Here is a 24693-nt window from a genome sequence, read left to right as displayed (position 1 = left end):
ATAAATTGTTCTCTATTAAATAAGTTTTATTTTTTTTAATGACAGCTGGTTAACGGACGATAAAATGGCGGGAAACTTAGTTTTTAATTCAACAAAGATTTCCCGCGTTTTTTACTGTCACTTCATAGAATTAAATAAATATGACGAAACACCCTGTCCAAAGATCGATGGTTTCAGAAATAATAAATGATTTTCTTTACTATATAGTAAGAAAAAGAATTTTAAAAATTCGTATTATTACATATTAAAAATTATTTACTATTTATTATCTGTATGCAGACTTATTTATACTGTCAGAAATTATTGGCCTATTGTTTCAATAAAAAAAAAAAACCATAACATATTTCAGAGTGATTACTTTATATGATTAGATATGTAAAAGTTCTAGAATATTTTGGTGACATATGAAAAGTATTAAAAATGTTACACGTACAATAAATCATCCTGTGTATCGTTGAAATTATAAACAAAACAAAGGTAGAAATGTTGGGCTAACCGCCTGACTAGGATCGCGTCCCGAACTTTCTAGAACTTGCCAACAAGATTACCGAGAGGGCTCCATTTGCGGCGGCCATTTTGGCTCAAATGTCAAACTCAGAAAATGGATTCCGTAGAAGCCGCTGGGAATTTAGAATTGGCGCTTGCCTTCGTGCTGTGTTACAATTTCACTTATTAATAAATTAATTATATATTTTTGTATAAATTATACACTTATATAAGGATATTCATAGATAATTTCTGTTTAAAATTGAATCATGTATGACAAACTCACAAAACCTAAGTCAAATCACAATAATTTGACATATGTATAGTGAGATTAAAAAGACATTGTTTAATATGAACTTTCACCTCTAGTTAGAAACATCGATTCGAAGATATCTATGGGAAGATATACCATAAGCGGCTTGGCGATCGCAGTGCGGTAATATGGTACAGTACCCGGCGATATTGTCACAAATAAAAAATATTAACGTTCTTTAATAGCTGCAGAAAAAAAAGTTATTCATTAATTATGGTATATACAGGATGTTATGTACAATAGTGTTGATATTTTACAGGTAAATAGAGTTAGTCTATACGATTTTTTTTTAATATGGGCACCGTGATCTGATGTGTATTACAGTACCCGGCGATATATATTGCACATCGACCTTTGGAAAGAGACATCTAGCTAATTTCGGCTTTGTAAAGCACTATCTCTGTTCCACACTACCTATGTGACGTTTTGTCAGTCGTTGTATTTCGCGACAGAGATAACGCTCTACGAAGCCAAAATTAGCCGATTGTCTCTTTCCAAAAGCCGATGTGCAATATTAATCGCCGGGTTCTATACGCAGAGGACCCTACTGTCCATTCTTTGGAAACTTTATTTGTGAGAAATGCAATCCTATATAATTAATGCACAAAGTATGTATTACATAAGAATCTCCCTTGTCCCTGTCCTCTAGCGCTGGTAAAACACTGCTCAAAATAATAAACTAAAGTCGTGTTTACACTGATAATTTTTTTTATTAATGACATCCGAATCGTATATAAAGAACTGTGAATTAGAAGTCAATTTAAAAGCTATCCTGTTCTAATTTTAAATAAATTATCCTTTTAAAAAAAAAATATTCAGTCGTTTACTGCATAATGACGGTTATGGCAAAGTCTCAATGTTCAAATGCGTTCTAATTTTAAACAAAATTCAAAACATTCTTTATTCGTATATTCTGTTGGCACTTTCGATATCAATCACCATAAAATGTCGGCATTGTTGTACCTTCAGGAAGCCATCAGCTCGGAAGGCAGTTCTGCTGCAGCCGGCGAGAAACCCAACAGTTGCTCTTTACAAATATAGTTCTATAATGGTTTTCACGCATTAATATCAGTATAGTATAATTATAATAGTATACTTTATTCACAAATATGTTTTTAATCTCTCTAGTGATCTGAAATTGATTGTAGAATTTTATTATTATAATTAAATAATAATATTTGTATTTTTACGTGTTTTTGCAATATTTGCGCTTAGTTTCGATCGTCTGTGTGTATGTGGCTTATGATATTTATAATTCGAAGCGATGATAGACTTCTTAATTTATAGAAATCATTGCAATCATAGAAATCATAGAAATCATAGACATCATATAAATCATACAAATCATAGACATCATAGAAATCATAGACATCATAGACATCATAGAAATCATAGAAATCATAGAAATCATAGAAATCATAGACATCATAGAAATCATAGACATCATAGAAATCATAGACATCATAGAAATCATAGACATCATAGAAATCATAGACATCATAGAAATCATAGACATCATAGAAATCATAGACATCATAGAAATCATAGACATCATAGCAATCATAGACATCATAGACATCATAGAAATCTTAATCCAGTTTGAAAAAAAATGCTTCGGAATCCCACGCGAAGCACTCAACCGTCGACCAACCCAAAAACATTATTAAGAAATGAAGTAATTGTTTTTTTTTTTATTTAAAAGTCGATCGGCCATTTTATTCGAAAATCAAATTCAAGTTCGCTCGACCGTTACTAGAAGAAAAAAAACAAACAAAAAAGCAACAGAGTGCCATGAACTCTGTCCCGTTGGGCGCGTAAAATGACGCATAGATTATATTTTATATATTTAAATTGAAATTTGTGTAAATAAATTGTTTAAAATTAATTTACTAGATTATTCGATTTATTTTCATCCTTTTTTAAGACAAGAAATATGCTTCTGTAATAAAATATCTAAAACAATTTTTACGCCAATAAATTATAATTATAATATTTATTATACCGTATATAATATTAACGGAAATAGGTTTATTGTTCAATAAACGAATATTTAAATGACAAGAATCCTTGGCAGCGATGTCGCCTGATCGTTTTGATTTCATTCAGGCTATATATAAAGTGTATATGTATATATCTGTGTTAAACTTTATTCAAATATGTGTTGTTTTGGAGTTTCTTCCTGCTTCCTCTCTACAACTATAACACCTTGCGAAGTAAAGTCAGAAATAAAATAGATAATAAGTAGACAATCAATAAAAGTTCTGTTAAAAGTTCCAATGTTGAATAAACTAATTTTAGCGCCATCTTTAATAAAGTTACACAAGATATATTAAAACCTTACCTTTTCAAGTTTTAAATCTAAAATTAAAAATATATTATTAAATAAATCCTTTTATAAAACAAGATATATTAAAACCTTCCTTTTTAAGTTTTAAATCTAAATTTAAATGTATACTATTAAATAAATCTTATTATAGCATTCAAGAGTTTTTAGTTGATCGAAATGTGTGTAACTTGGTTTGTTGTTTCATTCACATAGTTGATATTATAATGTACACATCAAATATTGTTAAATTTTATTTAAAAAAAACCTTCTGAACAGGCCGTTCCGAACTGGTGGTAGCTTACAGCATATGTTAAAATAATCGACTAATTATAAGCGCTTGTAAATGCCTAATTGACTTGTAAAGAATGCTTATATAATATACTACTACTACTACTCCGCTAGCTCAGTGACCCAAAGTGGGTCTTGGCCTCCGAAGCGAGAGACTTCCACTTTCCTCTATCTTGCGCCATCGTCTGCCATTGGTTGACATTCAATTCGCGCAAGTCTGCCTCAACGCGATCGATCCAGCGATACCTGGGTCTACCCACTGGTCTTCGACCCCTCGGTTTTTCCAGGTACGCTACCTTCACGCTCCGATCCGATCCCATTCGCTCCAAGTGACCAAGCCAGCGGATTCGTTGAGCTTTATATTCGTCAATGATATTTGGCTGTGCTACTAAAGTCTCAATTTCGGCATTCTTTCGGAGCCTCCAAGATCCGTCTTGATTTCTCGCTGGTCCCAAGATCTTTATAATATATATGTACATATTTATATATATACATATGTATATATAACACCATCCTTGATCTTTTACATCCAATGGACGCAGGGCACGAAATGCGAAAGCGAAAAAAAATTTTTTTTTCCTGTCAATATGTGTCAAGTTTCAAGCCATATGTTACCACAGATAATAAAGGTACAAATTTGTACATTCAGGTCAAGAGTATACTTTTTTTTTCTAGTCACATCAGTCGCCTTAGTGCGAATGTCAAGGTGTCAATATCAATGAGGTTTGTAGTCTTAAAAATAAAAATCGTATTGATTAAACTTTATTTAATTTTCGATTTCATTTAAACCAGTGATTCCAAAAGTGGTCTATATCGACCCCTAGGTGTCTATGACAACCTGCAAGGGGTCTACATCAGCCAAAAAAAATTTAGGGGTCCATGAAATGAAAACGGGGGTCCACGATAGTGGATCTCAACACATACACTGATAGTACCTATTTACTTACATCACACTATCTTATAATATCAAAACATTTACATTATTTACAAAAGTACCTATGAAGTAAAAAAATTATTATATATGTTTCGTTATTCGCTTTGAGGTCGCAATACATTTTGAACTTGTAAAAACCTGAGAGTCGCAGTCTCAGAGCTTCGCTACCTTGCACTGACTTGTTCAATTCGTCACTCTATAAATACGAATGTGGGACAAACAAATAAATTTACAGGAAATCAATATCGGGTAAGTAGGGGGTCTACCCAACACGAAAAATCATGACAAGGGGTCTACGACACAAAAAAGTTTGGAAAACTCTGATCTAAACTATCATCCTGGTATAATAAAAACTAAAACTAACATTTAATCCTTCTTGTCGCTATTCGTATAGGAATAGTCAAATGAAACTATATAATAATTATCTGTGCGAATTCGAATGTTTTTATGGCGGAAAAAACCTTGATTCGCTCTTTTTTTATGCCCTGTCAAATTCCCCATTTATTTTTTTATCTGTTTAGTAGTCTTTTAAAATGGCAATACTATTAAGCCTCTATGATCTGTGGATACTCGGTAACAACCAAGTTTAGATAATCTGTGAGCTATACAAATTATGACAGCTATATGAGAGAAGTATTTCTCTGATATGATATTATCATTTCAGACCGAAACACGTCCACTGTTGGGCATAGATTTACCCATATTGATTTCTAATAAGACTAATTGAAAAAGACCTTGATATGGTGGTATCTCGACCTTGGTAGTGGACATACTGCGCTACGGTAGTTGGTCTGTCCACTTCGAAACCTTCGCAACCATCTCCGCTATGGCTTCCCCACTGTCACTTCAAGTTCTTAACCCGCTGGAGTATGGATTTCCTCACTTCTTATTCGATCTCGTAGATCAGAGTTCCCCAAACTTTTTTGTGTCGTAGACCCCTTGCCATGTTTTTTCGTGTTAGATAGACCCCCTAACTACCTGATATTGATTTCCTGTAAATTTATTTATTTGTCCCACATTCGTATTTATAGAGTGACGAATTGAACAAGTCAGTGCAAGGTAGCGAAGCTCTGAGACTGCGACTCTCATGTTTTACAAGTTCAAAATGTATTGCGACCACAAAGCGAATACCAACATCCTACAACTTACACAATTTTATAAACATATATAATATTTTTTTTACTTAATAGGTACTTTTAGAAATAATTTAAATGTTCTGATATTATAAGATAGTATGATGTAAGTAAATAAGTACTATTAGTGTATGTGTTGAGATCCACTATCGTGGACCCCCATTTTCATTTCATGGACCTCCAAATTTTTTTTCGTTGACGTAGACCCCTTGCAGGTTGTCATAGACCCCTAGGGGTCGATATAGACCACTTTGAAAATCACTGTCGTAGAGAAATCCATAACAAAAGCCATTTCTATATTTTTGTTAGACGATATAAATTAGTAGCTATTCGCATAAAGTATGTCTGCAGGAGAATAAACACACTAATACATAAAAACCAGTTGTAAATGCATTTACAGTGTTACCCCAGTGGTGGAGGAATAAGATTTGCAATAGCAGGTCGCGGATTCGATTACTCGATATACAACCTTTTGTAATTTAAACTTTTTGCGTTAATTATATAGGGTTACCACTGCTGCCAAGTTTCCAAGAGGTTGGGCAGCAGCATTCCCTGCGTACCATAATACCACACTGCGATCGCCAATCCCCCTGCCAAGCGTGGCGATTATGATATATCCCCATAGATATCTTTGTGGGAGACGTATGCTTGCATCTTGATTGACGAATTTATATATAGATATACTAGCTGATCCCGCAAACGTTGTTTTGCAAAAAAAAATATTTTTAATTTTCAATTTAAAAATAAGGGTTAATCGTAGAGGAGTGAAAATTTAGGGTTGTATGTATTCTTGTATGCTGTATCATAAAAAATAAAAACAAAAAATTTCGTCAAAAAAATAAAAAAAAAATTTTTAAGGGTGAACAACCCTTATCACTTAGGGGTATAAAAAATAGATAGTAGCCGATTCTCAGACCTACTGAATACGCATATAAAATTTGGTAAAAATCAGTCAAGCCGTTTCAGAGGAGTTCAAGTTCGATCACCGTGACACGATAATTTTATATATTAGATAATATGCATATAATAAAGTTCCACAAGATATCTTAGACCTTCCGTTTCTTACTTATAAATCTAAAATTAAAAGGTATATTATTAAATAAATCTTTTTATTTAATTCAAGTGTCTTTAGTTGATCTAAATACGTATAACTTTGTTTATTGAATCATTTATATTTTTGATATTATAATGTACACATTAAACATTGTTAAATTTCATTTTAAAAGAACAGCTGTTTAGTTTCTAGCTTTACTCAGGTTAGCAATCCAAGCTGATTTTGGTTTATTGATTATATTAAAATAATTGACGATTTAAAACTTTGTGTTACAGATAATAAATACAGATTATAAAGAACGTTGCGCGCCAAAGAGCACAGATAATCACAAACATCGACCATGCTCGATCATTTCCGAACGCATATTCGAACTAAAAAACCCTTCTAGCGTTCATCAATTCACAGGAGATTTATTATCGCATTCATTTTCGATAGCAAATGTATTGACGCTGTGGTTCAATGGAGAATCGACCGTCGGACGGTGACCATACAGGCAAAATGGCCGCTAGAACACGCAACATAACTGGCCGTCCGCCGTGTATCATTTCAAAATTCTCGTCTCAACCTTTATTTTTTATTTTTCTCCGGCATCGATGATAAGTATATAGCGTGTTGGATTTCTGTAACGTATATTCTACAGGGTGATTGATTTTAAATATCCAATCATTGGGTTCTATATATAGCTCATGCGCACTCAATATATTGAACACCCTAACTCAAAAAGGTTAGTAAAGTAACAAAAAGCCTTTTCAATATTTATATTAACACATATTTAAATCAATTATTGTTCACTATCTATACCTGCAGACTTTGTATATATTTAAAAAATAAATTAAAATAATATATTTCAGAGTAAGAAAAGGACTAATATTTAGCCACTTCCGCACATGCAGTAGTAGTCGTGCAACAAAGTGCACCGCCCGCCAGCCCGCTTATAATTGCGCATGCGGCAAACAATGCGAATTACACAACTGCCACCGTTAAATTACTCAACAAATATTGGTCCTTTTACTTAGTATGGACTTCCGGAAAATAACGCCTGATTACATTAAATATTTCAGAGTGTTCAATTAATACAGGATGATTAGAAATAGATGTGAAAGCTTTAAAATTCGACTTATATACATCCATTTGAAACTATCACACATATTACAAATCACTTTGACTGGTAAAATTGTGTTTTATCGTACGGTAATAACTTTGAAGGTGATGAAATTGATTTGTAAGAATAAATAAAGAATATACAATTTAAAAACAAAATGACTTTTTGATCACAGTATTACATTCACCATATATAAGCAATAAACTGCGTTCCACTTTCAAAATTTTAAAAACTTTCTTCTTTAAAGTTTATAATGAAAAAAAAATGTATTTGTGGCCAGTATTTCTAAAATAAAAACTATTTTATTTATATATTCTTGTTCCTGGACCGTCATTTATGTTTGAACACCAAAGAAGCGTGAATTAGGATTGTTTTGGTAGAATTTATTTACTTTTTTTTAGAAACAATACAACAGTAGCTTTTTCATCAAAATTATTATAATAATTTATTTATTTATTTTTAATGTACACGCCAACAGCAAAACGTACTATCAGTAAATACGACTTTACAATTTTATACATATAGTATAAAAACCACACAAGAAACATAATAGTTAGTTTTAATCACAATTTCTTTTTTCATGTTATAAATCTTCTATTGTCACGTGAGAAACACCATGATACTGCAGCATGTTTATATCTTATATAATTTAATCTTTTAATACAATATAACTTATTTAACTTTGCTTTTATTTTAAAGCAAAGTTAAATAAGTTATATTGCTATGCTATGATTTTTTCACAATTTAAATTAAAAATTTAATAATTTTGAACATATATTTAACATAAATGATAAAAATAAATACAAACATACAATATATATGCTACGTATAGCAGTTATAAAAGTTGCCCTAAAAGATGTTTTTAAAATTCGTATTCGAACAATTGCTTTGCAATTCATTTTCAATTACATGTTATTTATGTGCCCTTATATAAAATATATTAAAAATAGTGGCAGACGAATGATAAATAAAAGAAAAAAAAAATACTTGTAACCCACAAATTTAGTCTTCAAAAAAGTAAACAAATTCTCCATAGGTCTGTGTGTTTGTATGTATGTATAATAAAGTTCCATGAGATATCTCAAAACTTTTGTTAATTTTAAATCTAAAATTAAAAATATATTATAAAATATATCTTATTATAGCATTCAAGTGTTTTTAGTTGATATTATAATGTACACATCAAAAACAGAAATTATTTAATTTTAAAAGTGCAACTATTTTGTTTTTGGCTTGCTTTTTTCAACAGATCATTGTTACAAGCTAATGGTAGCTTAATATATATAATGTTAAAATAATCGACGAATCAAAAGCACGTGTAAATGTAAATTTGAATAAAAATATTATGTATTTGAATTTGAATAAATTCAGTTGACGGATTATAAAAAATTCCATCTCGATAAAACATTTTCACACGTTCCAAGATGGAGGGCCGACTCGATAAAGCGTCTAATGATGGCCACAGATGATAAATCACCTCTCATTCAAACAATATGAATAATTAATTGGTGAGGAAGCTAATTGATGCGTGTATAATAGAATAAATCAATTATTTATTTTATTGTTATGTTTAAAGTTACATGAAGGTGTTATGATGAGAAAAAACATTTTATATTAACCTTTAATTTATTTAGGCCGTATATAATCTTACCGTAGACTGTAAAAAAATAAAAAGTAAAATTATAGTAGAAAAAATTGATATAAACACTCCTTGATTGTTTCAAAACAAATGGTGTAATGTATATATTTGCGTGTTGTTTTTATGTGTGCAAGACCTATTCAAAATTTTATCGTATTAATCATATGGGCTAGTCGCCGAAATCAAAAAAAAATGTCAAATTTCATCAAGTGGTCTAATATATATCGTAATTAAAAACATATGTAAAATTAAACCAAAAAAGTTTTTATATATTTATCAATCATTCTGTATATATACGTCATCTAAACCAATAACACTGGTAGAATAAATAATTAAAAATAATACAGGTCAAAATTGATACGACTGTTTCTGAAAACAAACAAAATTTATTTGGATATTTTTTTTTCATCTGTCATTTCGTTCGCGCCAAAACGAAAAGAAACATGGCGGACGACTCGGATCTCAATGCGAAATATGAGAGCCGCTCGGACCAAACAACATTGCGTTCTTTTTATATATATACATTTAAGGAAATCAAATGCTTATAAATATTATTATCTGCGTTTTTATTTAACTATTTTTTGATTTTTTAACCATCATACATATATACATATCCTTTGTATATAAGAGAATTTAACGCCATACTCAACCAGTAAAACTTGAGTAACACAAAATGACGTATCTTTTAAAACCAATTCAAAATTTTTACGTTATACAGGGTGTTAATAATTGTAAAACCTTTAAAACGGTGAAATTACGGCTTTTGTTGCCAATGTATGGTACAATCTATCCAAAAATAAATGAATTAAAAAAATAATAAAACAAAAAATTAAAAATTGTTTAATATTTCTGCGGAATTTTTACTGTAATATAACTGCATAAAATATAACATATTTTAAAGTGTTTTCATAAAGTTTAATTGAACAAATATGTGTAATTCTTTGAAAGATTGAAATTACACGACTGTTTATGACATGATTGTCTTAAGATATATCAGTTCTGAAATATCTCCTGTGCGTTTTATAAATCGCGGTATTCCCCGTCTAGTAAGAGAATGGAGGAATTTAATCATTTAATCCGTATAAATGCACCAGCTGTGCTATCGAAACGTAAAAACTTTATTTCTCTGGATGTAGCACTTTGTAAGTCCAGAAAGGTTGAATTCAGTTTAGGCGATAATCTTTATTGACTTGGCCACTGTTTGGTCGAAACCACGCGGTTTGCGGCATACTTAACTGAATCTGATTTTCAATTTAAGTGCATTACTCTGTTAGAAGCGTCTCATGACTTTTGCAATGCGAGCAAAAGTAACTTGAGCTGTTAATGCGATGAAAAGGTTTGTTATCATTGTTTAAATAGATATATTTTTTAATTCCATTCGAAAGGAGGTTAAGAATATATGTATATATTTTAAATCGAAGCCGTTATAGATTAAAAAAATTAAATCACAATAATTACACAGAATCTGTTTTATGAAATATATAATATAATAGACAGCGTGGGCTACGCTAAGTGGACGGAGCTGATATATATATATATATATATATATATATATGTGTGTGTGTGTGTGTGTGTGTACACCTATACCTCACTTTGCGTCGCGGTTACGTTCCAAAAAAACACGACGCAAATTGAAACGCCGCATTGTGAATTAAGATTTTCTATAGCAAACCATGTAAAGATCGAAGATAGGTTCCAGGGTCACGAAAATACTACTTTTTAAAAAGAAAATTGAACAGTGAACGTTTAAAAAACGAAAATAATATAACTCTGCCAATAAATAAATTGGAATAATATTTACATTTTTTGTAACCAGAAGCAACAGTTAATAAATTTATATAAATTTATTATTTTCTTTAAAAAAAGCACAACCCACTACTTAATTGAAACTGAACTCTAAAATTAGCAAAACAAAGTGAAAATAAAACTGTATTCAAATTGCGTTGATTTTTAGTTAGAACGGGAATCCCCGAGTTTTGATGGTATGACGCAATTAGAAACAAGTGTTGCCATCTTTTAGAATAAAAAAAAAAATTTCAGAAAAAAATTTAAATCTCGAACCCAAAACAACGCAACCTCGAAAATCTAACGACGCACAGTGAAAATTAGTACTAATTAAGCAGCGACGCAACTTCAAAAAAAACGCAAAACTAAATGACGCAAAACTATTGGTGTATATATTACAAAATAGGCGATGCAGGAGAAGATTCGGATCCTTCCTTGATTTGCCAAATTCCCCACGCTGGACAGTAGATCCAAACCTTGGTAGGGCGTACTTTGAACTTTGGTGGAAACCATTCACACCGCATTTACCAGCTTGTGGCCGCAACTCGAGAAAATTTGAATCCAAATGCAACATATAATTGTTGTAAATACTACCTACAAAGATATCAAAAAAAAGGATCCATAAATATCATAGATACCAAAGAAATATCCGTCTCTGGTTTTGTGTAGCAAATCGCATTATCAAATCAAGTACCCTTTGAACTGATATTTTCAATTTGTTATGCCCTATCCCCTGTAAGTGCATATCCCCCAGAGACCGCACATTTGTCAAAAGCACTATTAAAACATTATAGATAATGATTATTTTTTTTATTTTATTTCATATATCTTTTTTATTTAACATTGAGTGTACCATTTTTTTTATTAATTCTAATATGTATCGCTAGTGTTTTTTTACAATATATTATTTCGCTTTTACTAAACGCAGACAGTTGGGAGAAGGTTGCCGCTATTTGATACGGATCTTTCTTCTCCCAGCTGCGAAGCACGACAGCGTTTTATAATTTTTTACAATTTTTCTTACACAATTTTCTCTTATGGGTAAATACAGCTAAAATTTATATATATTAACAATACAATTTGGAATACTCAAATATATATTAATTGGTACCACTGAATGTACCTAGTGACGCGTTGTTGTGTTATGTGTATAATTAAAAATTAAAAACAAAATGCCGATATTTCTTATATAGAATGATAAAGAAAAATTTAAAAAAAAATCAACAACCTTCTTGGATATATCACCTAATAAATTAGCAAATTTTAACAGCTAAATGGTTGGATAAATGTTTTTAAAGCTATCGAATACAGACAGATCGACACACATACATTTATATTCATATATAAAAGTATATGAAGATGCCCCGTGGAGGGGTGAAACACGTGTTGAGTGATTTGACGGTGGCGGTTGTGTGATTCGCATTGTTTGCCGCATACGCATTTATCAGCGGGCTTGCGGGCGGTGCACTTTGTTGCACGACTACCACTGCATGTGCGGAAGTGGCTAAATATTGGTCCTTTTCTTATTCAGGAGTTATGTTACACCGATTAGTGCCAAACACAGAGTCCTTGTTAAATTTCATTCTTGTTACATCATCTTTTTATTTTGATTTCATTATTAATAATTTATTTTACGATTTTTATTTATCTTTCTGCCTTTTATTTATTAAGTTACATCAATAAAGCAAATAGGTTTATGATATAAGGATGTTGGTATTCCATCCTAATTACTGTCAAAGATAATGGTGCTGTACCCCAACCCCATTCGCGGTTCGTTGGATAGTCGCATTGCAATTTGATACAGATGCATTTACAGTAGTACTGTGTCCATTGGTACAGTCGCCGACATAAGTGTAAGTCATTAAATAGAGTGAATTTAAAAAAAAAGCACAAACCTTAGTAAAGAAAATTTATATTATACTAGCTGTATCCTGCGACTACATTCGCGTACATTTTAATTATGTGAGCAGGAAATGAAATTCACAATTTACATTAACTATCATGTCACACATAATTTGAAACGTCATAATTCGTACGCTGTATTCGTTTCAATTCAAATCAACATATATCACGGCAATATATGAAATTCATTAGAATAACAGTGGCGCCATCTGTCTAAAATTAGTCATAGTAGCTTAGAAACCTTCGCGGGCTCATGTACAATAACTTTGCTGAAGATCATCACATGATCAAATTTATAGTTTACTATTATATAAAGGACATAGAGACAGACATATATATATGGGCATATATATGAAACTAACCGTTTTGATACCACTATAGTGAACAGCCAAGATTTGGAACAATCTACTTTCTTTGTTTCAAGCTAGATATAACTAAGGAGCCTGGAGTCAAGAGAGAATAGGTATCTTCTAGGCAAGCATGTACCATAGACTTTGTCATTGTTTCAGATGATTTATCTATAATAAAAAACATGAACGATTTTTTTATTTATATAAACTAATGTATAGATAGAAAATTAAATACATAATTTTTTATAGTACAGATGAAACATTAAATACATAATTAGTCACATATATACTATTAAACTGAAAGAGAAAATGCGTCTTTTATTATCTTTTTGGGTCCCGAAACATTTGTGAACAAAATGTCAAAATCATGTTTTACATTATATAGTTGTTACTAAAAGCGAGTTTCTCAAGTCCTGGAATCTAACAATGATGAACAAACGTGAAGATCCATCACATAAAACACATCGTGCGAGAAATAACTCAGCTCAAACACATCTTGTTAAGTAAGAAAAGGACCAATATTTAGCCACTTCCGAACATGCAGTGGTAGTCGTGCAATGATGCAGAGATGAGTGCAGAAGATGCCCCGTGGAGGGGTGAAACACGTGTTGAGTTCTTTGGTGGTGGCGTTTGTGTGATTCGCATTGTTTGCCGCATACGCATTTATCAGCGGGCTGGCGGTGCACTTTATTGCACGACTACCACTGCATGTGCGGAAGTGGCTAAATATTGGTCCTTTTCTTACTTAGGATGGACTTCCGCGAAGTAACGCCTGATTCCATTAAATACATCTTGTTAGTTCACATTCAGCAAACGTCAATTTGACATGTGCGTTTCCCGCCAACAATTGGCCGAATGTCAAAGTGACGTATTCAATTGGGCGACAACGCGGCAACAAATAAATATATCTGTTACACTCAACCCTCGTAAGTCGGAACTTTTGATTTAGTTAACATGAGAACGTGTTTATGCAAAAGTGAACGGAAAAAATGTTATGAAAAATTTTTAATTTTTTGCTCGAATCGATATTGTCCAAGGCACATGGTAACCCAGAGAGCAATTAACAAGACTGTTCAGAGCTTAGCTGTGAGATCGAAAAATAAATAAATTCTACGGGCGTTTTGACCGAAAGGTTCTGGAATAGCAACCACGGATATACTTTTTTTAATTATACACACACACACTTATTTATATATATATATATATATATATATATATATATATATATATATATATATATATAAATTGTAAAATAAATCCGTGATAAAATTGATGTACACGAGAAAATAATTAAACCAATTAAAACTGTGATACTGTAATAGATATGGATAACTGAAGTGTTTGAGGATGTATGAAAGGAATGGAATGATTGAGAAAGGAAGATGGAATTGTAGAATGATAGAAGGAGGAAAAAAAATATTGTGTACTATGGAAGACGAGAACGAAAAAAAATTCAAGTGAAAAAATTTTTAAGAAATACAAAATCCTGTTCCAAATTAAATAGGGGGTGGAAGGAAAAAAATTAAATACAAAAAAAACCCTAGAATCAAGAAGTGCCGTGAACACACGCGTGACCTTGAAGTTATTAATAAATTTTTGTGTACGGTACTCGGAAATTCTAACCGAATACTATCTCGAACTTACTAGAACCTTCTCCGTTGTATAAATAGGTGTACTCCCCATGTAGACAGTTCAGTGTTGTTTTTCGAGTTATAAGATTAATATCTACGATCAGTTATACAAAGTGACTATTCGGCAAGTTATTTGGACAGTGATTTCTTGAGCGATTTGGAAGCGTTGTTTGGACTAAGCGGAAGTATACTTTGTGTTAAAGTAGGGTGACCATCTGACTTGTGAATAAAGGACTCCTTGTGAACCAGTGGTGTCTCATTTCAAGTCAGAACCCACAGTACGTAATAATATAGTATAAAGTTACTGTTTCACTTCCGCATAAAGCTATCCCGTCCTCCCTTGCCGAGACCGCGTGGACTATACACAGGGGTGTTAACTAATAGGTACTTTATAAACCCCGACGGACTGCAATCCACTTTGTTAAGTATTATTTATTATTTAAAAATAGCACGATCTTTAATACAGTTGCGAAAATAATTACATTTACAAATTATATATAAAAAAATATCTTACATTTTTAAACTCATTCGATTCAACTATAGTATATCTTCTGCTTTTGGTGAAATGAAACTAGGATATATATTGACTTGTATAACGCTACATAGATCCATAATAAAATCGAACAAGACCCGTATTAAACATATATATGTATATGTATATGTATATATATATATATATATATATATATATATATATAATAGGAGGTATATGGAAGATACGACGTCATCGATCAAAGCTAAATAATATTAATAAATAAGAAATAATGGTAACAACTCTTAGTAAATTGTAAATTGAAATAAAATAAATGAAATACTAATGTACAATGAGAGAGGAATGGAAGATCACAGAGCGAAAGAGAATGAGGAAGAAATGTGGAATGAACAGGGAATGAAAGATCGTAGGATGCATAAATGAAGAAAGCGAAAATAAAAAAAAAGATTGTGAAAAATTAAATAAATGAAAACAAAAGTCCCTGTCCCACACCAGATAGGGGGTACGAGAGGCTCCCAATAGCGAGGGCCATTAAAAAAAAACGCGGAAATTTTTTCCGGACGCCGCCGTCACAGCTTCCGCAGTGTCGAGGTGGACGCGGTCTTGGTCCAGCTCTTCACGAGGCACGAGGAGTTCTCCGAGTACCTTCACCGGTTGAAGCTCAAGGACCCCTTGTGCTTTTGTGAACCGGGCGTGGAACAGACCGTGGTCCACCTGGTACCTTATTGTCCCGGAATCGGAGGATTCCGGCTCGACTTCAAATGCCGGTTGAATACTAAGATCTTCGAGGATACTATAGCTTCAGTTATGAGAACAGAACTGAAACAAGGTAAGGTAGTGAGGATCCATGAATAAGTGTGTGTTCAGAATCTCTTAACGACATCGAAATAGAAATCCGTAGAACTAAAATAACCGACATAGCTGAGAAGATTATGAAAAGGACCACTAGAAACACAAGTCAAACACAGAGTGCACACTGTGTTTGACACTAATCGATGTAACATAACTCCTGAAGATGCCCCGTGGAGGAGTGAAACACGTGTTGAGTGATTTAACGGTGGCAGTTGTGTAATTCGCATTGTTTGCCGCATGCGCATTTATCAGCGGACTGGCAGTCGGTGCACTTTGTTGCACGACTACCACTGCATGTGCGGAAGTGGCTAAATATCGATCCTTTTCTTACTTAGGATGGACTTCCGCAAAATAACGCCTGATTACATTAAATATGCTCAGAAGATTGTCAAGCTAGTGCCAATGGGCAGGCCAAATGGATGACCACTGGGTCCATAAGGTTCAGGACTCCACTCCTGAACTCATGACTAACAGCATAGGATATTTACCCACAAGTGGACAAGTGTTCTTGTTTAGGTCGACCAAAAACCCCGGATTCCAGTTTCTTCCAACTTATTAGGAATCTAAGTGGGAGAACTATGTCCAGTTGTGGACGACGTACGTCTATAACTTCCCACATTCGCATACAATTATATTAAATATCATTTAAAAAGAGTAACTGTTGAATTTTTGACGGTTTAAGATTTTTAAGTTCCGCTATGTGAACTCAGCTCGGATGAAGCTGTAAAAGCCTTCAGGCTAACAGGCACTTGCATCAAGAGAAAATAAATATTCCTCTAAGATCAACAAGCCTGTGGTAACTTAATATTTATAATGTTAAAATAATTGACAATTCAAAACTGCGTGTATATGTCTAATTGAATAAATATATTTGAAATTTTAAATTTATAATCAATGGCTCAATATATATGTACTTAATACTATATGTCTGGAAGGAGTAGTACGTGTTTAACATCTGGAGCAGTGATTCCCAAAGTGGTCTATATCGCCCCTAGGGGTCTATGACAACCTGCAAGGGATCTACGTCAACGAAAAAAAATTTGGGGGTCCATGAAATGAAAATGGGGGTCCACGATAGTGGATCTCAACACATACACTGATAGTACCTATTTACTTACATCATACTATCTTATAATAATAAAACATTTACATTATTTATAAAAGTACCTATGAAGTGAAAAATTTATTATATATGTTTATAAAATTGTGTAAGTTGTAGGATGTTGGTATAATAAATTGGTTTAGTTGGTATAGTACATACAAAATTTTATTTTGAGTAGTTTTAATTTAAATCCAATTAATAAATTTATAAATTAACACGTGTTTTTACTTTGAGTTTTTAACACTAAACTTCACTACAGTTAGAAATTTACAGGAAATCAATATCAGGTAAGTAGGGGGTCTACCCAACACGGAAAAACATGGCAAGGGGTCTACGACACAAAAAAGTTTGGGGAACTCTGATTTAGAGATAGATTCGTTGATAGCGACACCTACAGGGTGATAGGTTATATGATATTTTTTAACCTCTTGTTCATCCCTACTTTTAATGTTTTTCATTTTTATTGTCTATTTTTTCTTTCATTATTCACATATTCTATTACGTGTAATTTTTCTTCCTTCATAATATCTCTCATCCTTGTCTTTCTTTACACCTTCCTTCACTCCTTAGATATCACAGTTTGATTTCTAAACTTTTTATTAAAAGTACATTTTTTTACACTGCTATATGTATTAAAACTTTAAAAAGGATAAATGTACAGATCTTTTATCAGCAAAAATCCTAAAAGATTGCTCCTTTTCTCAAATCAACCTATATAAAGTGATCACTCTGAAATATGTAACATTTCTTTTTTGTATCGGAACGCGACAATGAATAACTTCTTACAATACAAAATCTGCAGGGAACTAATAATTAATTTTAAAATATATTATCATTACGCATTTAATATTTCTTAAACCATTGATTTTTTTATTTACATTAAATGAGAGCAAGTCAGCCCCCGCAAATCTAAACCTAAACATTACTACACTTATTATTTAACCAACATTTACAACTATAACCAATCCACTTGTATAATTAATGGAAAACAATAATAATTAATAATTACTTTTTAATTGTTACAGTGGCGGGATAAAACTACGTCAGCTGACAGATGGCCGCCATCTTGTTCAAGTCATATACACGCCAAATGGCGTCATCCAAGACTGCGAATATCTAGCGGATGTAAAAACAACAAGAAATTTTTTAAAAACATTAAGAAAAGAATTGAAACTAGCATTAGAAGAGCAGACATATAAAATTCTAGAAAAAGACACGGACGTCGAAAACGAGAGATTTTACCGCCATTTTGGAAATATGACGTTGAGATTGTTAAAAGAAAATGAAAAATTACCACCTGATATTGCTGTTTGGCTGGATTATGATAGATTAAAAATGGAATGCATAGAAAGGCATGAAGAATTGACTTACATGATGACGAATAAAAATAAAATTGGAGAACAAGCTCTTACAAGGTATACATCATTTTTTTATTATTCTCCTATTTTATTTATTTTAGCTACGTATATGAAATAAATTAAATTATGAAGTTACACGTTTTTCAATTTATTTCTATCGTTATATATATGAAACGTAATTTGAAACATAATAATACATATATTAAGACGATTAATTTTATTTTAAACAAATTTATTCAAAAAGTTTTTGTCTATATTTACGTAAAAATGATATACAGTCAAATTAAAATTTATATTTCAATTTTACTGCATAAACTCCCACAGATAAATAATATTTAATTTATTTAAAATCGAGACGACCTTGTGAAATAAGATTAGATAAAAACGTGTGACTTTATAAAATGTATATCCACTTTGACAAGTTAATGAATGCACCCTTTTTTATCTGTGCTCATTATTATCAATCGTATTCACTCTGGATTGGATACAACTTATTTCACAGGCCACATCAATGCAATGACCTCTTCCTTCACTCTTTCTCTATTTTTAAGTCATTTTGTGACTAACAAACAAAATAAATGTAAATGTGTAGTTAGTTCAATCATCAACCATGGTACAGGCTTATATATTTTAAACATATATATACGTTTAAAGTTTTAGTTTTACGTAAACTAAGCGATGACTTAGGAAAGAAAAACTGTACGCAAAATAATAAAGAAATCATAATAAAAGTTAAATAGAACATATACTTACTTACTTATATATATTAACGTATCTTGTTGTAATATTTGTAAAAGTTGAGAAACGACTTTTAATTTTAAAACACCAATAAATTAGATAATATAAATTAATATGATATAGTTCTGAAATTATATTTTTAATATTAAATAAAATTTGCGCAAATGTCTATTAAAACTGTATAATATTTTACGTCACATATAAATAAATATTATAATATTTTTAATCTACATTTTTCGTGCATCGCATAATGTTTTTTTTTTGTTTTAAAACAAATTGGTAAGCTGTCAAACATATATCATAGATAAAAATAAATATATTGTTACGTGTATATAATCGTCGAAATATTACAAATTTACAAAACCTAACAGATATATTACTCTTTTAAATGTTATTGAGTTTTTGTTTTATTACGAATCAGCTTATATTTATAATTCAATGATAATAAAAAAATATTAAATGTCACGTAAAAACTAACCTAAAAACTTTATCGGTAAAATATAAAATTATATGACATAATTGTTACTTTTAATCGATTATTATTTAGACAAATAATCTCACAGAAAATGCCTATTGCATATATATTTATTTTAAACAGAATTTAAAATAAATAAATTAAATTCATTTTATTAAACGTCATTGGTTATATTATTGCGACATTAACGAAATTATCAAAATTCCTTATTTTAAAATTAGCACGGAATTATTATTTTTGTCTCCAATTAGAACTATTTTAGATATTAATAAAAATTACTATTTTATAATAAGTGCTAATACAATGTTAGTGTACGGGATATGGCCAAACTGTCTCTTACTTGGCAACTAGGGCTTACAATACCGAACTAAAATCTAATTTTAATCTAATTTAGATTTTAGTTCGGTATTGTAATTGATATTTGAAATATTAAAATACCGGTATTAAAACCGGTATTATTAATAAAAAAATACTAGTTATTTTTTACTTACCTCAGTTGTTATATTGACTTGTTAACAAATATATGAAATCCACTAAATATTGTTCTGAAAAGAGTAGACATTATTTATTATATTACATAGACAGTTGGAGAAGATGGATACAAAAAATCGTGAGAGTAAAAAAGGTACATATTAAATTCTTTATTACATTTTACATATAATAAGCTCGTATGTCGTTATGTAATTAAAAATGCAAAAATATAATTAAATTAACATTTTTTTATGAATTAATATCAATAACTTGCATTTTGTTTATAAGTATGCTCTTAAAAAACATAAACGCCGAAAAAGCTTTTTCTAATTCTACACTTGTCGGCATTATTGTCATTAAGAAATCTTGTACATTTTGTAAATAAATGTGCCTGATATAGATTTTAATACAATGATTATTTTGTATATCTTCAAAAAAAAATCTTGTATTTGATTAATATTATTTTAAATTAAATTTATATTGTGCATGAGTTTAATTTTTATCAACTAATGTAATACCGAAATACATTTACATAAATACCGGACAAAAATCGTCCGGATTCCGGTATTCAGGATTCCGGAATGCCGGTATTGCAAGACCTATTGGCGACTCTCTCCTCCCATCAAACTGTTGAAAAATCGAAAACCTTCCATCCCTTAGCGTTAATAATAAAAGGGAATATTATTAAAGAGATATATAGAGAATAACATTAAAACGTGGTGGGTGAGTAATGGTGGTGGTAGATGCGCATTCAATCCATCAGAAGGCGGGTCATTAGGCAAGAACACGGCCCTGAACAGGAAAAGAGGATCACAATATAAAAGTTCCTGTTTCTGTTCGTCAAGCGTCAACTCAGAAGGTAGACTCGACTAATGGAACAGGAGGTATATGTAAGGCTTCCGTAACGAGGATATTTTTCCCGGACGTCTAGTCGACCTATAGGTGGACCTGGTCACGATTCTGGTCCAGATGTTCACAGAGCACGAAGGATTCGCTGACCACCTTAATAGGTTTAAACTCAAGAATAGACTCTCGTGCTTCCGTAACTCAGGGGTAGACAAGAGCGTGGTGTAAGACACTGCCTTCATCTTTTAAACCTATGGAGGTCATCAAGGCATAGGACTTCATAAAGATCGTACGATGATCAATCTTGCGCTCCCCACATCGACTTCTCGTGGGTCCACGCGGTGGGAGTTGTACCCACTCCGTGCCTACTGGAACGTGGTCGCCACTCGGTAATCTTTCGGCCCCAATAGCCATCATTACACGAGCGATGTGGTATACCCACTGCCACTTTAAACTAACAATCCTTCGAGCTACGTCGGTGATCTTGATTCTTTTGTCGTTCTCCTTACCTCTGATTCTGTTTTGCCTGCTGTTTCTTATTCATTGCTATACGAACAGATAATATATTTAATATAATCAGGCGTTACCTCGCGGAAGTCCACCCTAAGTAAGAAAAGGATCAATATTTAGCCACTTCCGCACATGCAGTGGCAGTCGTGCAAAGTGCACCGCCCGCCAGCCCGCTGATAAATGCGTATGCGGCAAACAATGCGAATCACACAACCGCGACTGTCAAATCACTCAACACGTGTTTCACCCCTCCACGGGGCATCTTCAGGAGTAATGTTACACCGATTAGTGCCAAACACAGAGTACCACGCACGACCACAGAGATATAGAGATCTAGCTAAGAAGGAAGGTAGTGGTTGGCAGCATTGCCTGCCTGAAGACGAGTGCGGGATATATACACAGATTCCTAAAATACTGCGAGATCACATATAAAGTCATAAAACCTAAGGTTCAGTAATAGTAATAAATACCTGTCATAAAGTATTATAATAAAAAAAAACAAATTTTTACAGCTAAGATGTACAAATATAATAATAAAAATAAAAAAAGTTATAAGAAATGTGACAGACAGAAGGTGACGTATGAACATAATCTAAGAAAGGAAGAAAAGAAATTGAGAATAAAATGCTTATAAAAATATTTAGTAAGACAATTCCCTGTCATAGATTCAGATAGGAGAACGAGATGCCGCGTAAATAAGGAGGTTATATATATATATATATATATATATATATATATATATATATATATATATATATAATGTGTGTGTGTGTGTGTTCGATATTGTATCCGAACGTGACACTTTTTATTTGCACTTGAGTGCGTGTATCGGAACGCACGGCGTCTTTCACCGGCTTCTAAAAAAAGACGATCTTTTGCATCTACCATCAACGGACATTTTACAAGTGTAACATATTTGATTTCTTAACATTAAATAATTAACTAAATGTGTTTGTTTTTTATCGAAACCCAACAATAAAATATATATAAAATACACTATTAATACTGCATATAAGATATCAAAACTTAGTCAATATGTTTTTCCGGTCGATTTATTTCGCATGTTCTTCATAGATATTATCCGAATAGATTGTAGAATAAATTTTTATTTACAAAATTTCACGTAATACATATAATATTATTTCAGCCCGTATACACCTACTGTGTAAGGTATAGGCCTCCACCAAAGATATATATGGAAAGATACAGACTGGCTTGCGATCGCAGTGTGATATTATAGTACGCGGATGAATCTTATATATTTAATTTACAACATGTGAAGGTTTTATCACAGAAATCGAAGCCTATCTCTACAGATAATAAAATACAATACATCACAATCTCTTAATTGTAATATATAAATATATACACCTATCCCCCGATTTACACGGTACTTGATTTACACGTTTTCGCTTTTACACGGTTTTGCAAATAAGTTTTTTTCTTGTTTATTTTAATAACCGATTTTATTATCATCTCTCATAATGTAAATATTTCTGCTTCAAACATCGAATCGGCACAAATAACTTCGAGTGATGAAAGTGAATTCGAAACTTCGATTCCGAAAAAAAGAATGAGAGTAATTTCTTTTTTTTTCTTCTGTTTAAAGTATTGTAATTAAATAAAAAAAAACAGTTTTTCCGTAATATATTAATTTTTAATTTTTATTTCTGTGTACACCTATAAATATTGGAAAAAAATCACAACTGTTAAATAGCAAAATCATGCATTTTCTGCAAGTTTTTCGATTTACACGGTTTTGACTTGAAAATTTTTAATTTTCGATTTGAACGTTTTTCTTAGGAACGTATCTACCGTGTAAATCGGGGGATAGGTGTACTTATGTTAAAAGAAAAGAGAATGAAAGCATATATCTATTGTAAAGTTGTCATCTATATTTAGCAAAACAACATAGACTCAACGGCAGATATAGACTAAGCTGTCTTTTTGTCGGCTACTACTCTATTTGATTCTTCACTGCAATTGGGATACGCGTGAAATGCATCACACAACATTCCATCACCGTTGAATGCTTTACGATTTGATAAATTATTTTTATCTTATGACAAAAAAACTGTCTCATTTTAAATTCTTAAATATTATTGTAATTATTTTGACTCAAGTATCGAAGCCTTCATAAACCTTTTTACTAATATATGAGCTATACATTTACCCTTTCAATAAGTACTTGCAATTGTATTACAGTAAGAAATAAAGGCTTTAATATCTAATTAAAAAAAAGAGAAAAATCAAAGACGTCACTCGGCGTATATTCAGGCGTGAATTCACGCCCGTGATCGGAAGATGGTTAAAGGTTTTATACCGATAAACAAAACATCCTGTATATCGATGTATTTAATTATACTCAAATAAAATATAGATTAGTTATTGAAATTATAACTTTTTTTAAATAAATTTTAAGTTATATCGATTATATAAAAATATATTTTAAAATAATAAACTACGTATATATAACATTATATAACATGTGTGTCAAAGTTCTTATATAATCTGTTATTTTTTTAAATATGACTAGTGTTGACACTTTTTTTTTAAATTAGAATCTTACTGGTCTAAAATTAAATTAAAATAATTCATCAAATCGTCCAATTCATTTCATTTACTAACACATTGTTAACTGTCTTTGGCATATTCATTATTGAATTTTAACACCTTCGCCTATATCCTTGATCTCGATCCACTAAAACTATTGTATCCTTTCTACCTACTACACTTTAGTCTACCAAAAACATTAACAGTTGCAATAGATTCTACCTTTGTCTACTTACACCATTCATCCTCACCACGGAATATACTATGATCTACCAAAATTACTTATCCTCTCAACGGTTTATTAAACTAGTAAAATTATTGATTTTCATAATGAATATCTTTATTGACCAAA

At 31.5% G+C, this 24693-nt stretch overlaps 1 protein-coding gene across 2 annotated transcripts in view; it reads left to right on the top strand.

The window, feature by feature from the left end:
- LOC137926274 (uncharacterized) overlaps window positions 1-24693 on the top strand; it is a 122661-nt gene that overhangs the window by 50854 nt on the left and 47114 nt on the right. For both annotated transcript variants that reach the window (XM_068769868.1, XM_068769869.1), the window contains exon 2: window positions 18416-18805. In XM_068769868.1, the coding sequence (XP_068625969.1) occupies window positions 18416-18805 (390 nt within the window). The remainder of the gene's footprint in view (window positions 1-18415; window positions 18806-24693) is intronic.

The sequence above is a fragment of the Battus philenor genome, unplaced genomic scaffold, assembly GCF_028537555.1.
Source record: "Battus philenor isolate CCGP_79_NKW_IND1 unplaced genomic scaffold, ilBatPhil1.0.hap1 SCAF_29, whole genome shotgun sequence".
Taxonomy (NCBI): domain Eukaryota; kingdom Metazoa; phylum Arthropoda; class Insecta; order Lepidoptera; family Papilionidae; genus Battus; species Battus philenor.
Note: the sequence above shows the minus strand (reverse complement) of the source record. Positions and strands in the feature narration are given on the sequence as shown.